Source organism: Annulohypoxylon truncatum (assembly GCF_022578515.1).
Source record: "Annulohypoxylon truncatum strain CBS 140777 unplaced genomic scaffold F4807scaffold_14, whole genome shotgun sequence".
NCBI lineage: Eukaryota > Fungi > Ascomycota > Sordariomycetes > Xylariales > Hypoxylaceae > Annulohypoxylon > Annulohypoxylon truncatum.
Genome location: NW_025953800.1, coordinates 761087 through 776580, shown reverse-complemented (window position 1 = coordinate 776580; position 15494 = coordinate 761087). Strand labels below are relative to the sequence as shown.

Genomic DNA, 15494 nt, shown 5'->3' with positions numbered 1-15494 from the left:
TGTATGGATAAACAAGAAAAATTCCTTGTTTTGTTTTAGCTGACCCAAACAATCAAAAACAAACTAAATAATTGTTTTGTCTGTGCAATGCCCTGATCTCGGAGATTCTCGAAAAGGGGCAAACGACTTAGTCATACGTACCTAAGTAGACCATAGTTTCCTACCGCCTCAAATTTTCGACCACCTCTGAAGTTCATATACACCTTCTGTAAGTAGGTAGGTACGTTCGGATATCTACCTACGTAAAAAATTTCCCCTTGCCGAGGCACATATTTCTTCGCGCCTACCTAGGTAGGTATGCGACTTCCCGTAAAAATGTGCATTGCAAACGGCGCTATAAACAGATATATATCTAACATACGCCCTGATTGTCGAAGATAACTTGATAAATAATCATAGGTACACTTACCAAATTATCTATCTTCACTCCAAGTATCTGCAACAAACTCAATGTCAGAAAAGGAAGATATCGAACTTTGCTCGGATTTTAGTCTTCTTACCACCGAAACAAACATGACACCTGCGAGCAGCGATACGGCGGCGGAGAGCTATAAGAGTGAGCCTAAGTCTACCGACAGAGGTGACCAAACAACCGTACTATGGCCTGGCGGAACGTATATTATCCGCGAAAAGAAATCGAAGTTACAAATTACTCTGGTAGATGGGCGGATTTGCTTGGAACCTCATTTAGGCGATCAAGGTGGCTACCATTGGCATTGTATCTCCAAGGATGGATGGCTTGGATTCCGGAACCCTAGCGACGGCCTGCACCTAGGACACAATAATAAGGGGGATATAGTTGCCGATCAGCGGCGCCATTTAACCTGGGAATATTTTATTACAAGAGGACATCCCGATGGCGGTCACATAGTGTTGACGAAACACGATGATAAGCTCTGGCCGGTTTCAAATTTGGGGGGCTGCAAAGTTGATGAAAGCAAGAGTGACGGGACTGTGTGGGAGTTTGTGAAGGTATGAGGGTCCAAATGTGACGAGTCTGGAACTTGGGTGATATTCCTTGGGGTTGTTTAACATATCATCAATCATATTTAGGATATTTAATGTATTGGAGCACTAAATTTATCCGATGAAAATTCGTTGAATACATACGCAACGACGTACTCTAGCGACGAGATTGCAGTCTCCCTTAGAAAGAGCCAGATATCCCTTCGAAGCTTTTTGCCTATGGAGCCCGCAGATTTAAAGCCGCATCCAGAGATAACTCCTAGCGCCATGCTATAATAGAATGCATCCGTTTCGAAGATGAAATCCACGATGCCTGCCCCGCCGAATTCAATGTTCATAGATAAGCCTCTACCCATGACCCATCTCTCCAAGCCTTATGTTTCATTACCCTGAGCTTTCTATCTCATCTCTGGTAGTATTGTGATTTGTGAGATATTAATAGCGGATCCCGTCTACGATCCGATCATCGCTCCACTCCGATAGCCGTGGGTGGAAACTTGGCAGCTGCTCGACTGAGGCCACGTAAAGGTGCCGGTAAGCTTCCAGACTGAAGGATATCGATGTAGGCATCGATGATGGTGTTATCCTCCGACAAGTCCTGTCCTCGGGTGCGGGTCAACCAATACTCGAAAGGTCCTCCTGTAACGGATAATTAGCATCTGACATCTAGTATCTACCCGAGGAACATTGCAGAGATCAGGTTGACGTGGAGAAAGACTTACGGTTATGCGCGAGCGCAGCACCAAGCTCCGCGCAACGTTCCTCGACCGTGTGTTCGGTGTGCATGTCAAGGTAGTGGTTGAGGATCTTCGAGACGTCCTTCAAGGGCCACTTGCACGGCGCACTAGGCACGCGGTTGGTACCTGCATCAAGGAACTTTCTCGAAACACACAACCGACACTTCCAGAATCCGAGGCGCTGGACATTGTTCGTGCCTGGGCCGTCCAGACTAGTGTCAATCTCCTTGTTGTCCTCGTCCTCGCCCTCGCTGTCTACCGTGGCAAGCTTGCGCTTCACGCTAGCGCTGGGGGTGGCGGAGACGCGGTGCTGGCGGTGGTTGTTAACCGTGGACGCTGCCGCCGCGACGGAGGCAGCAGCTCTACGCGCCTCCTGTGCTTCCATCAGCTGGATCCGGTGCTGGCAGTGACGGATGTTGTGGCCGCAATCCAAAACACGGATCTGGAGAGTTCTGGTCTCTTGCGCTGTGAGATCAGGCGTTGTAAGCTGGTTGCGACAGAAATCCAGGTCATAGCGGTAGGCATCAATATCTTCGATCATCTGACGGCGCGTGAGCTCATTGAGGTTGTTACCCTCGTAGTTAAGAGAGTGAGGATCCACAGAGCCATTAGAGACGTGGTGGGACGGCATCATGCCGTTTGAGAACTTGACGCGCAAGTTAGCATTTGGCTCATGTAAAAGTGAAGCTTGAAGAATGAGACGAATAAAAATGAGAATATAGATAAGTATGAATACGATCGCGAAAATGAACTAGTATGAGAAACTAGTGAATGACTGCTACAGGCGATCTCGAACTGTGGGATTTGAGATAGAGGGCATGTGCTCGGAAAGGTGCTAGTTGAGTCACTTACAGCAAAGAGCCGGTTGATATCAGGGACGAACCTTTGGACAAAGTTCAGACGTTGCCTAGACATTTCTAGCAAAAGTGATGAAGGAAGAGAAAGAAATTTGCAAATGAGAACCGGCGATATATGGTCTCGCCGGCAAGTCGTCGATGCAGCTCCGGGAAGGAGGAAGAAGGCGGACGGTGTGGATTAACAAGGTGGATAGATTTCCGGCAGATATTAGGAAAGAACCTTCTATCGGTAATAAAACTAAGAAACTGCCGGAGTCACAAGAGCTATTGTAAATGGCAACTGCTATGGATGTTGATTTGACCTTGGATTAAACTGAGAAGGAGCAATCCCGAGCAGACGTGCAAGAGGCTAGGATCAGTTTTAGTTGAAGTTAAAATTGGTTCTATTTTCAGGGGTATCGTCAAAAAGAAAAAAATTGATGAATCTCTTGATATTGAAGAACACAACTTCTTAGAAAATAAGAATAAGGCCCAAAAGCTGTGTTAAATGAAACACGGTATCGAGACAAGTATAGAGTGAGAGCGGCGAGATAAGAAGAAAAAAAATGAAAAGAAAAAAAAGAGACGGAAGAAAAAAAAAGTCTGGGGAAGAAAAGAAAAAATTTTCAAAAATAGAACTTGAAGGTACAACAGAGTCATTCCCAACACACACTATCTATTTTACGCTCTAACTTACATATCCTCATTAGCGATATTAAAGAGCATCTTTCATCAAATCCCACCCTGTCTTAATGCGTTGTGCTGTTTTTTCTTTTGTCTTCAATGTAGAATAAGAAGTTGGAAGAATGCTGCTTGCGGCTCAGGTACGAAGCACAGAAATCTGCTAATGGACCAATGGAGTTAGCCGATTTTGCAAGGTTATGACCCCACTACCCCACTACAGCTACCTATTAGGGAAATCTTCAGCTGCTGCATCTCATCCATGTCTCTCGGAAGGTGGAAGAGGAAGAAGAAAACAAACTGTGGTCCTATTTTTATCATCGAGCTGAGCTGAAGGTATGAGTAGTTGGTTTCCGATATTCCTATGAGGTGAAAACAAGTGCCTAAGCTGTGTATATAATTATGCGTCTACCTAGGTACCTAGGAAATAAACATTCAAAATATTACAAGAAAAGTGTAACAATATTGACTCGGACCGTATATGTCGGCCGAAGGAAAGTTAATCTAGGCGGAAGTAGACGGTCGAGAAGCAGGCTCCGGTACGCTGCCGCCGCAATGTAGGCCGCATATAGGGCAGTCGCACGGAGTTTTGTCATGGTGGAGGTTGTGCTTGCCGCGCCGAAGCCCCGAGTCCCGTAATTCGGAATGGAGTGAAGCTGACCAGCCTAGCTCAAAAGCCTCAAGAGTTACTTGTTCCGAGGTACTATTAGTCAGGTGATTGCCTACATCAAATCCAGATCCAATCTTAAACATTGGACTTGACTGCATGAGTTTAGGATCGTTGTCACTATTGATCGAATTCCTGAGCAGCTGAACCGCGCAAGAGGGAATCAGGATTTGACATTTAAGTGGTCTTCGCCAACAATACACCGGACCACCAACCCATGGTCCAATAAAATGGGCAGAATCTAGTTCGCTATCTTGGTATCCATGGGAAATATAAATGGGCGAATTCCAGTATACCTACATCTTGATTGGCGGGTACCTAATCGTGCCACGTCAGGAATATTATGAAGGGAGGAGCGGTGTCAGAAACGTTGAATATTCAATTCATTGAAGAATACCAACCACCAGGCATCTATTGAAAGATGAATTTCGATGGGAAGTTACAGCGCGTGTAACATGTTCTTTAGTGGTACTTAAGTACCTAAAAAGCTTAAATCGTTTAGCGCAACGCGTGAGGTGTTCTTGCTGGTTGCTCCCTTACAACGAACCGCCCCACAAGCCCCATCTATTTTTCAGGGCAAGGTTCCCATTGCTCAATTGTCGAAGCTTGTGCCAACTTCTAAACAAAGCCATCCTACCATCCTCAAAATCAGCAATCCCATAATAACACTTCCGTTATTGAATGAACTACACCGATTTATCGATTTTGGCAGCATCATTCAATACCCTCATTGCTTTCTCTTCTTTGCTATTGCTATTTCCTGTTGCTAGATTACTTATGATTGCTGGTCAATTGACTTGAAAAAGTCATGTCTGTTCGCGTGATTGCACGGATACGTCCGCTCCTGGAAAAAGAATTGGACAAGGACGTGATCGTACACTCCGCGAGCAACGACGATGGCAAGACTACTAATGTCGTCAAGATACCTAACCCGAAGAATGAATCAGAGGAATTCTCATTCACCTTCAATGGTGTATACGACCAGTCGACGACACAAGAGGAGCTATTCACATCAGAAGGTATGTATTTATCTCCGTTGTCCATCCGTCCATCCCTTTCGTCGTCCCTCGTGCAGGTTCACGTAGGACATTCATAGCTTAACTTCGAATTTTGCAGTTGCCCCTCATCTCAAGTCTCTCTTCAATGGCCTCGACGTGACGATATTTGCTTATGGTGTCACCGGAACCGGCAAGACCCATACAATGCGTGGCGGATTGAAGTTGGCCGAGCGTGGTGTTATCCCCAGACTTCTTAGTGGTGTGTTCCGAAGAGCGAAGAAGATCACCAAGGATTCCGAAGGCGAGACTACCGTATTTGTCGCCCTCTCCTACTACGAAATATACAATGACAAGGTCTTCGACCTACTCGAACCTCCCGAGAAGCGAACACCATCGGGTCTACCTCTACGCGCAGAGGCTAACGGCAAGACTGTCGTTGCTGGTTTATCCGAACGACCTTGTCAAGACTTGAAAGACTTCGAACGATTATATATCGAGGCCAACAACAACCGCGTAACTGCTGCTACGAAGCTCAACGCCCATAGTAGTAGAAGCCATGCTATCCTGCGGGTTAAGCTTACACAGACCACTGGAGACATGGTCCGAGAAAGCACAGCATCAGCCATTGACTTGGCTGGTTCGGAGGATAATCGTCGAACGGAGAACGACAAGGAACGGTTAATCGAATCTGCTGCTATCAACAAGAGTCTATTCGTGTTGAGCCAGTGCATTGACGCCATTTCAAGAGGAGATCGCCGTATACCGTTCCGAGAGTCGAAGATGACGCGAATTCTCTCACTCGGCCAAAACAATGGCATTACCATCATGTTTTTGAACCTTGCACCAATTCGAAGCTACCACCTCGATACCCTCAGTAGCTTGAATGTCAGTTCTAGGGCTAAACGGATCGAAGTCCGCGAGATCGAGAATGAGGTTGTCTTCAAACAGCCTCCGCGTGCCATTTCAAAACCTGGTTCAGGCATTACTCGCCAGCCGTTGCGACCCCTTGCGAATGCGCATAACATCCATTCGGGGGCTGCCGCCAAGGCCGCAGATAAGCCTACCGATCGCCCGGTGAAGGCTTTCAGTGTGTACACCGATCGGCTAAAGCCACCGCAGCCTGCATCGCGACCTATGGCCAATACCACTATGAAGCGATCGCCTTCTCACATGCGTCCTTCCGATTCTTCAGATGGCGGGAGCCGGCCGAGCAAGATCACCCGTCCGGCGCTAATACCTAAGTCAGTCAAGCCACCGCAACCAACGTTACCCTCCATGTCCGCAGACCAGATTGAAGCGATGGTGGAGAAGAAGGTGAGCGAGATTCTAGCTTCTCGAACGCAGGCCGCCCCGGCACCGCCTGAGATCAATGAGGCTGTACAGAGACGTCTCGAGGCTCTGGAGAAGCGCATCGAAGATGGACGTCACGATGATTCCCGCTCGGAGGGTTTACAATTCTTGCTGATGGCTCGACAACACAAGGAGCGTGGAGAAGAAGCCAGCGCGCTTAAGATGTATGAGATGGCTTTGCCTTACTTTCCAGGCCAAGCAAAGCTCCTCGGAAAGATAGAGAAGCTAAAAGCTCGACTGGATGCCAAACGCGGAGCTCGGGATATGTCACCCGGTGAAACGGGAGATGAGATCAGAAGGAGTCCGTTTAAGAGTCCGTCTAAGAGCCCGTTCAAGAGCCCGGCTAAGAAGCATAAGAAGCCTAGCCGGCCAGTCGAAGACGACGGGTACAATGGTGCGGAAGCAGACGACGATGACGATGACTTCATGGGCAGAGGTCGTACGAAGACCAAGAGGTCAAGGACTACCAAGGCATCCGGGGAGTCGACAGTGATAGAGGAAGGTCCTGTATCGCGGAATTTGTTATACATTGTCAACTCGCGAGATATTTCCTTGATCACTACTCTTCAGGGCTTCGGACCGAAGAAAGCTCGGGACCTGGTAGATTACCTAGAGCTCATGGCGGAGGATGGTGGTCGCATCAACTCGATAGAGCAACTTAGAACGATCCCCGGGATGGGCGGACGCACTATAGACCGTGCTTATGAGGGCCTGCTCGCCTCTCCGGGATTTTCTTAATTCGGCATTTTTCTTTTTCTTTCGCTTTTTCATCGTTTCTAGTCGCTTTGCGAAGGCTGCATTTGCATCAGCTGGCGGTTTTTTCTTGGTCGTCTAGGCATGGATGGAGTGAACTGAAATTGCATCGGCACGGCGTTTTTAAAGGAGATGGTGTAGGCATATGATTTGTTGGGATTAAGGCATATTCATTCGACTAAAGTCCGTTGGAAGTTTTTCCTAGGATAGCTTCATAGGGCTATAGTTTGCATTGGTTTCACAGTAGTGGAAAGATACGTAGAAGCTATTAAGCTGAACAGGATTGTTGAGAGATTAAATTGTTTTAATTTGGGGTGTATGCTTCGTGACAGGAAGTCTTAATATACTTCATGGAAGGTCAGGGGGTTGACCAATATTTAGGTGGGAAGAAATATTGATTGCATGTAGGTGTGACTGTCTACTAGGTGGGTAGGTAAGAGATGAAGTTGACGGGCCGTTCCGGTAAAGTCAACTTCTTACTAAGCAGCTGCTAGTCGTTTTAGTGCGGTTAGACAGGGGTTTTCTTCGAGGTTCGGCTATCGAAAGGCTCAAAAGTTTGGAGAAGCTCCCGCTATTTTTTTGCTCAGTCGTCATACCTAAAATCCAAGAACGACCAAAGCTGTCGACCACGACGGTCACTTTAACTACGGGCCTCCCTTTGAGACCGCCACCATGCGCGGCCTCTCCCTTCCGACTATAAGAGGTCGCACTGATCAATTGGCGCATCGGACAAGCTACATTTGCCGGCAATGTAGAGCTATTCAAATCAGTTCCTCTCCTTCGACAGAGTCCCCTCGTCTTAGTGGAGACGTCTTTGGCACGTCCGCGGGTGGGTTTAAGGATGTTACAGGTATGCCTTCTAGTGTATTGCATTTTCTATTGGATATAAATGCTTATATTCCATGGCAGATGCCCGATTCGAGGTGTTAGGGACGCCATACTCCCTCCTCAAAGTATCCCTATCAGCTTCGCAGAGATTATATACGCGCCGCGGAACACTCGTAGCGGTTTCCGGCAAAGCCCAAAATGTACGATGCCACTGTAATCCAGCTACTCATCTACCTACCTAGCATGTCACGAGCTCTAAACTAACAATAAGTGCCCAGGCTCAATCCACCCTCTCCATCCTCTCTCCCTTCACCCGCGCCGCCACCGGCGTCCCGTTCCTCTACCAACGCATCACCTCGACAACGCCACTTACCGCCCTGATATCCACGAAATCGCCCACCACAACGTTCACCGTGCTGCACCTCGACGGGACAACAGACTGGATGGTAGCGCAGCGCTCCGCGCTCCTCGCCTGGACGGGGCACACGCTGACCGTGACCCCGCGGGTGCAGACGCGCCTGCCGCTCGCGCACTGGGGCTCCTCCGAGCTCACGGGGCGCGGGCTCGCCGCGCTCTCGGCGCCGGGGCACACCTACCAAGTCACGCTGGCCGAGGGCGAGGAGTTCGTCGCGCACCCGGCGAACGTGGTCGCGTACACGGTGACCAAGGCGCCGCCGCTGCCGTTCCGGTTCCGCAGCTCCGGGTTCGTCGGCTTCCAGATCCCGTCGCTGACGGCGCTGCTGCCGAGCACCCCATTCCTGGACAATATGCGCAAGACGGACGCGTACAAGTTCCTGAGCCGCGTCCTGTTCGCGGCGAGGACGGCGGCGCGCAGGACGATCTGGGGCGATGGGCTGTTCTTGCAGTTCCGCGGGCCGATGACGTTGCTTATGTCCAGCAGGGGGGCGAGGGTTAGCGATGTGTTGACGAGCGAGGATGTTAATGAGCTCGCGGATGCGCCGATGGGGGAGGTGCCTAAGGCGGTGGAGCTCAAGACGAAGCCGAAGCTTGATGCGGGGCCGCCGAAGACGGAGGATAAGGCCGAGGTCAGGATTAATGTGGCGAGTGTTGGTGAGGATGGCAAGGTGAAGTTCGTGGACGCGGAGAATCTGAAGGGGTTCGAGAAGAAGTAGGGTCGGCAAGATAGGGGATAGGAGGTAGAGGACAGGGGCGGGGGGAAGGGGAAGGGATGGGGGGAAAAGAGCATGGGCTGTACGATGTACTATAGACCAGTCACAAGCATTAACAGGAGCATTGACTACGATTCTATGGGAGCCTGAAAAAATAGATGTATGATACCCGGTCAAAGCTATGTTCTCTAGCGATTTACGGTATAGAATGATACTACATGGTATGCGCTAAGATTAAACAAACTTCGAAGGCAACTCAAAATTATTAATACTAATCATTCAGCCAAGTCACCCCAAGCAAGAATTACGAAGTGCCGAAGTGGAAATTCTGCCGAATGAAGTTCGAATGCCATCTCCAATTCAAGTGCTAGGTGGCTCTGACAATATGTGGTACTTGCGTGAGGCTCTCTTACACTTAAGGGCGGTTTCGGTGTAATGGGGGCTGCGGTCCACGATGCTTTGCCGGCACACGTGTACCAACCGTCCGGCAGAAGCAGACGGATTACGATTGGGAAAACTCGGCTTCGGCCGTACATTTGAGTCATTTTAAGATCGGCCGACGGTTTGAACAACATCCGTAGCATGGCTTACGACACGTAGATCTGCGGGTTCTTGACCAGACGATGTCCGGCTTGGTAGAATGCGGCATAGTGAAGTTGAGCTAAGTGGTCGTGCAGCCCTTGGCCGGACTTGGTGTTTGGTACTCGGACTATTGTCCGTGCATCCTCTCTCCCCTCTATGTAGCATGTACTATGCAGAGATATTAGAGGACTGGGTAGTTGGTGTTTCTTCCAAACCATAAATATTGCTATATATCAATCAGCTTCATACAAAAGTCAGGTGTGCGTTATACAGGCATTCTGGTACCGCATTACTCAGCGGACAAGCAGTGTTTCATCCAGCATCAGTGTGAGCGGTCACCCGAACACCAACAAGATGGAACCAGAATAATACGACGTGGGCTTTGTAGGTACCTAAGTAACTATTTTAGTATTGGTGCCCTTCATGTTCAATATTGAATGCTCGTACTCCTCGGATGTCCTTCGCAATTCCGAGATATATTGGATATCTCCGAGACTAAATATATTTCCAACCGGCCTGCGGGCCTGCAAGATCTACGTATAGATAAGATCCATTTTTTAAGGTACATTTAATCTTAATAGGTCTAGCGCGACCCGACGATATTGAGCATCCAAACCACGTTTCCGTGAGTACGTAAGCAGCATCAATTCAGCCTCTCAGCTCTTGGCCGTAATTAGGTTTGATTGGTCTGATGGGGGACACGACTTCTCTGTGCTACAAGTAGTATACAAGTAAGATGCCGCTTCCTGTCTTGTCTTTGTGACACCACACGCATTTAAATGCCTATTAAGACATTGTACCGCTTTGTAACAAGCGTAATAAGTGTGGCTTGCTCGCTCGTTCGCGCCTTTCTTTCGAGGCCGAAGTTGGCTAATGCCTTGTTATTCCGTGATCTTCAACCCATTCTATTTCAGTACTAGCTGGCCCACATATTCCCCCAGGGGCATTATCATTGTAGTCTGCCGCATCCCCACGCCTTGGGCTATCTAGTGAAAACCCCCATCCTCTCCCAAAGACACCCAAATACAGGTCAAATGTAACAAATCGAAATATGTTTTCAGTGCACCGCTATGCAACCGCCGGGAATCGAGTTTGGTAAGACGAATCACACACGTTTGAATCAGCCCTACGGGTCCGTTCTAGTGACTCGCTCGGTCTTTTTCAGTCTGTTAAGCGCGACGAAAGCACTCTCACTCACTCTTCTCACAATACTGCAAATACATCCCCCCCTTTTTCTTTTACACGACGATGCGAAGGCCGAGCTCACGCAATATCGCATCTATTAGAGACTGACCTATGATCTGATCAATCCTTGAGAACAAGACACAATGTCTTTCTTTTTCTTCATCGCGCATTGCCCCACGCAGTCCCCGGGGTGTCGCAAAATAATATCTATAATAATAAAGAAATAATGAATGCATAGTGGGTACGTACTGTGTTGTCTCCCAGCTACGAGACCCTAAGACCCTGAGCTGCATGTACCCTCTGACCACCATCTTAACACCGAGCACCCTCGTCTTCGCCCGAGTGTCTCGGATCGACTCTACTATTTCATATAAGAGACTGAGCATGCCTCAGTGACGCACTGTAACCATCTTCTACTCATCGCGTGTCCATCGTAGGAAATATAAGATATTTCATCTTGAAATCCTAACATTCTGGAATAGCTTCCTGGGATACTAGATACATCGATACATCGATCGTCTGGTCCTGCATTGCAGTCATATACTTGGTTGGAAGAACCCGAACCCTCGGGTCCTTGCGTTGGTGCACTGCAGAGCAAACAAACAATACTTTTCTTCCCAGCTAGGTTTTCTTTGTCTACACCCTTGGAAATTGTCAAAATGGCATCTCCCACCCAGCCAAAATTCTCCATCTCCCATAAGTCCTCGCAGAGCAAAATGCCCGGATACGAATCGGAGGCGTCGACAATGGGAGGCGTATCAACTGAAATACCCAAAGACTCGATCGATCCGAGTCCGTATCAGTCGAGGCCGTCCCTCGAACGAATCCAGTCGCAAACTCACTCGACTAACGCCAACATATTTCCCGAACCCGAGAATGTGATCGAAGCTGATAGTAAATACCCCCCCTCCCTTTTTATCTTTTCAACTGCAAGTAGCTAGCGAGCTTCTTAAAGGATGTTCTTTTTTCGCGCTCTGAATTTTAGGTAGAATATAACTAACTCGACGTCCTTGTAGTGGAGAAAGGCGGCGTGGTACCGCTTCCACCGTCAGGCCCGCCCGGCTTCAACCCGGCTGATTTTCCGGATGGCGGCATTGTGGCCTGGCTCGTAGTCGCCGGTGGCTTCTGCGCGCTGTTCAGCACATTCGGGCTCGTCAACTGTGTCGGCGTGTTTGTCAATTACTATGTCGAGCATCCCTTGTCGAACTACAGCGAATCGACCGTCAGTTGGATTACTTCGCTTCAGGTCTTCATGATGTCGGGATTGAACGTGGTTGTAAGTGCCTATCTTATCCCCCTTTTTTTACGTTCTTGTCGGACGTGGGTGTTGGTTCCATTGGTCGGAATGGGACGAAATATGAACGAAAACAAGGAGCGGTAGCTAATTCTGACAACACAGATGGGTCGACTGTACGATAGCTACGGCCCCAGATGGCTCCTAATCATCGGAACCTTCGTCTACGTCTTCGGCATGATGATGCTCTCCCTCTCGACGGAGTACTACCAAATCATCCTCTCGCAAGGCATCGTCAGCGCCGTGGGTATGAGCGCCGTGTTCAACTGCGCGACGAATTCAGTTATAGGCTGGTTCTTCAAGAAGCGGGCCGCGGCGCTCGGCATCATGGTGTCCGGCTCCTCGCTCGGCGGTGTCATTCTGCCCATCATGATGGAGCACCTGATCCCGAAGATCGGCTTCGGCTGGACCATGCGTGTCCTCGGCTTTATGTTCTTCGGCCTGTGCGGTTTCGCCTGCTGCACCATCAAGTCCCGCCTGCCGCCGCGCAAGAAGCCCTTCCACATCATGGAATACGTGCGACCCTTACGCGAGCCCGTTTTCCTGTGCATCGCCTTCGCCGCCTTTTTCTTCTTCTGGGGCATGTTCTTGCCCTTTAACTACATCGAGTTACAGGCCAAGCAGGAGGGCATCAGCCCGGATATCATCCCGTACCTACTTCCCATCATCAACGCCGTCAGGTAAGCTCCCTCACTCTCACTCTCACTCTCAGCCCCCTCCTCCAAGTTTTCAAAGTAAACCTACTCTACTACAAGATGAACTAACCAAAAAACCTCCCCTCGCACAGCATACCCGGCCGTATCCTCCCCGGCTTCCTAGGCGACCGGTTCGGGCGCTTCAACACGATGATCTTCATCGCGGGCCTGTCGGGCGTGATCACGCTGGCGCTGTGGGTGCCGGGCAAGTCGACGGCGGCGACGGTGGTGTACGGCGCGGTCTTCGGCTTCGCGTCGGGCGGCTTCATCTCGCTGCTGCCGGCCGTCGTCGCGCAGATCAGCGACATCCGCGAGATCGGCACGCGCACCGGCGTCGCCTTCTTCTTCGCCGCCCTCGGCGCGCTGACCGGCTCGCCCATCGGCGGCGCCATCGTGAGCGCCCAGGGCGGCAAGTTCTTGGGCCTCCAGCTCTTCTGCGGTATCGTCATGACGGCTAGTATGGCCTGGTTCGTGCTGAGCCGCTCCCTGCTGGTTGGCTTCAAGTGGATCAAGGTTTGAAGATGGGAAGGGGAGGAGGAGGGGGGGGAGAAAGTGGGGTAAGAGGAGAATAGGGGGTTGGGGGTTCGGGGATTGGAGATGGTGGCTTTTAACGAGGGGGGGGAACGAGGGTGGGACTTCTTAGACATGACGACTTCTGTGAGATGGATCTGCTTAGATACCCAAAAAAGGATGCCGGCTTATTGGCGGGTTAGATTTCTAGGTCATCGGTTGGGGATACCTGTGAATGGCATAGGCGGCGTTTTGTTTGTTCTGGCTGGATGACATCTCCTTGGTGTCGTCTCAACATACCGGTATTCTCGACTCTTGAGATACTTTCTCTATATACCCGGGGAATAAATAACCTTGTAATAGTAGAGTGATGGGTGTTGTGGATGGTGTTCTGTTTGTCCTTTGTCATGATTGGGTTCACATCGAAGTCGTCCACAGGACTGGGAAGGCGGACAAAGTAATTCATTGCAGTGAGCTCGATCTGTTGTATGGTGTTAGTAGGCATAATGTTCTTAGCAACGTCATGTCTATGCATAGGCCAACATGTCTCAAATAGACAACTCCGAAAGCGTCGAAGGCTCTTACAATCTCGATCTTCTATCGCGGACCATACCTAGCTAGTGGTGCTGAACTGCTCGCCCCCATGCAATGTGGTGTCAAGCGGTTCAAACCAGGTTGATTGACTGACGAGCACATCGAAGTGATGTTACTGGTGGCACACATATTAGAATGACTATTGCTTGTGCTGTTTTCCATTGTGTGACTTGCATGATGGGAGGTACGTTTGTTGTAATAGAGATGATAGAGACGATGCTTGTATTGTTAGCAGGGAAAAGACTCCGTTGTTGGTGTGTATAAGACTAAGATTACCTACTCGACGTAAAGACATTCTGACCTGGATACCTAGGTAGGTATGAATAGGGGCTAATACTGTGGTTTTGTGAATGGAATTGTCTGCTAAGTGAAGGAACTTTCTTGATGTGAACAGTATGAACTAACCTATTAGGTATATAATAGAATGAATGTGCAACTTGAGATCAGTCCAAACAATGGCCAAAGCATCATCATTAGGTAATAAATGATGCTTGTGTTGAATTTTCTCAAACTCAAAATAGCGTGACTAGCATCCTGTATGGTGAGATGCCTTCTTATGCTTAGTTAATGACTTGCAAGAAGTCACACATGGATGCTTATATTGACTATTGAGTTAGTCATGGTCTTTGGATAGATACCTTCATACATAGGTACCTACCTAGTTATTGCCAAGGCGAATACTAACATTCAAAGGGGCGCTTCAGTTAGAAGCTAATCATACCTAGGTATCTGGCTTGAAAAGGAAAAGTTTAACTTGATAGATGTGATAACATACTACCTATGTAGTGTCTATAAATAGGGCTTATAAGAATTTCATAGTCATGAGAAAAACCAATGTGCTCAGGAAAACTTTAGAATCTCACGACTGCATAGGTACCTATATGTAACAATGAAAGAGTATAATATTATGTTAGTTCATTTCTCTACTGGTATGAAGACGCACTGAAGCGATTCAAGCTCCTTCTTCTCAATGCCCAAACAGTCGAGACTTTACACCAAGTAAATACTAAATTCCTTATAGAATAATCAGGGGAAATCCCTAAATATATGCTATATTGGTATTTTTCAAACTTCACCATGTCCTTGTTTGACTCATCGGGTTGTAGATACCTGACAATTGCTAAGTTGGTACTTAATAGATTGGTAGGTATCATGAGGCGGAACCAAAGAGCTAAGGAATAACAACGTTATTGCGCGAAGAACTTTGACTATTCCCTTCCAGGGGATACGATATATATATATATATATATATAAACCTTCCTTTATCTGTAGCCAAGGGTTAACCGCCAATAAGGCAGCTTCATATAAGCCAACTCCCGATCATTCTAGGCTATTAGCTAACCCTGGCAAGATCTCTAACTATCAGCTCTCACGGAGGCTTCTGACATTAGGTATTAACACAACTTAAGAAAGCAACAAATTGAGGTAGATTACCAAGCTATGTATCAGCTAAGGTGAGCTAATCATCCTCTATAAATTACACATGCTGTTATTACTACCTATTCATTCTAGTTTCGGCGTTGCTCTGAAGGATAGGTACCTAGGTACTTAACGTCCGTCATCCCCTGATAAGGGATTAGTAATCAACTGACATGGGTGTTGATCATCAATAGGGGTACGCGTTTGCCCAACCACAAACGTATCTATTCTACTTTCATTTAACTACCTAAGGACTCTCAGTTTGAATT

The 15494-nt window shown here is 48.4% G+C and overlaps 4 protein-coding genes across 4 annotated transcripts; 3 read left to right on the top strand and 1 right to left on the bottom strand.

The window, feature by feature from the left end:
* Nucleotides 1-1048: 1048 nt before the first annotated feature.
* Nucleotides 1049-3082, bottom strand: F4807DRAFT_424486 (uncharacterized protein). Its single transcript, XM_047997878.1, has 3 exons — nt 2556-3082; nt 1689-2349; nt 1049-1605 (listed from the first exon to the last, which is right to left on the bottom strand). The coding sequence occupies exons 1-3, from the start codon at nt 2616-2618 to the stop codon at nt 1430-1432; spliced, it is 900 nt and encodes a 299-aa protein (XP_047854790.1). The 5' UTR covers nt 2619-3082; the 3' UTR covers nt 1049-1429.
* A 968-nt stretch (nt 3083-4050) lies between these two features.
* Nucleotides 4051-7470, top strand: F4807DRAFT_424480 (kinesin heavy chain). The gene is made up of 2 exons (XM_047997877.1): nt 4051-4906; nt 5004-7470. The coding sequence occupies exons 1-2, from the start codon at nt 4696-4698 to the stop codon at nt 6971-6973; spliced, it is 2181 nt and encodes a 726-aa protein (XP_047854789.1). The 5' UTR covers nt 4051-4695; the 3' UTR covers nt 6974-7470.
* Nucleotides 7471-7660: 190 nt separating this feature from the next.
* F4807DRAFT_460097 (mitochondrial biogenesis AIM24-domain-containing protein) lies at nt 7661-8949 on the top strand (the record flags this gene model as incomplete). The annotated part of the gene is made up of 3 exons (XM_048001473.1): nt 7661-7838; nt 7898-8016; nt 8095-8949. 3 exons carry the CDS (start codon nt 7661-7663, stop codon nt 8947-8949), a joined length of 1152 nt encoding a protein of 383 aa, XP_047854788.1.
* Nucleotides 8950-11459: 2510 nt separating this feature from the next.
* On the top strand, nt 11460-13221 carry F4807DRAFT_451536 (MFS general substrate transporter; the record flags this gene model as incomplete). The annotated part of the gene is made up of 4 exons (XM_048000247.1): nt 11460-11607; nt 11730-11989; nt 12113-12687; nt 12795-13221. 4 exons carry the CDS (start codon nt 11460-11462, stop codon nt 13219-13221), a joined length of 1410 nt encoding a protein of 469 aa, XP_047854787.1.
* Between the last annotated feature and the right edge of the window lie 2273 nt (nt 13222-15494).

Coding starts and splice junctions, on each gene's coding strand:
- F4807DRAFT_424486 (XM_047997878.1), bottom strand. CDS start 2,618: ATGTCTAGGCAACGTCTGAACTTTGTCCAAAGGTTCGTCCCTGATATC. Junction 2,350..2,555: donor ATATCAACCGGCTCTTTGCT/GTAAGTGACTCA, acceptor TTGCGCGTCAAG/TTCTCAAACGGCATGATGCC. Junction 1,606..1,688: donor TGCTGCGCTCGCGCATAACC/GTAAGTCTTTCT, acceptor TATCCGTTACAG/GAGGACCTTTCGAGTATTGG.
- F4807DRAFT_424480 (XM_047997877.1), top strand. CDS start 4,696: ATGTCTGTTCGCGTGATTGCACGGATACGTCCGCTCCTGGAAAAAGAA. Junction 4,907..5,003: donor GGAGCTATTCACATCAGAAG/GTATGTATTTAT, acceptor CGAATTTTGCAG/TTGCCCCTCATCTCAAGTCT.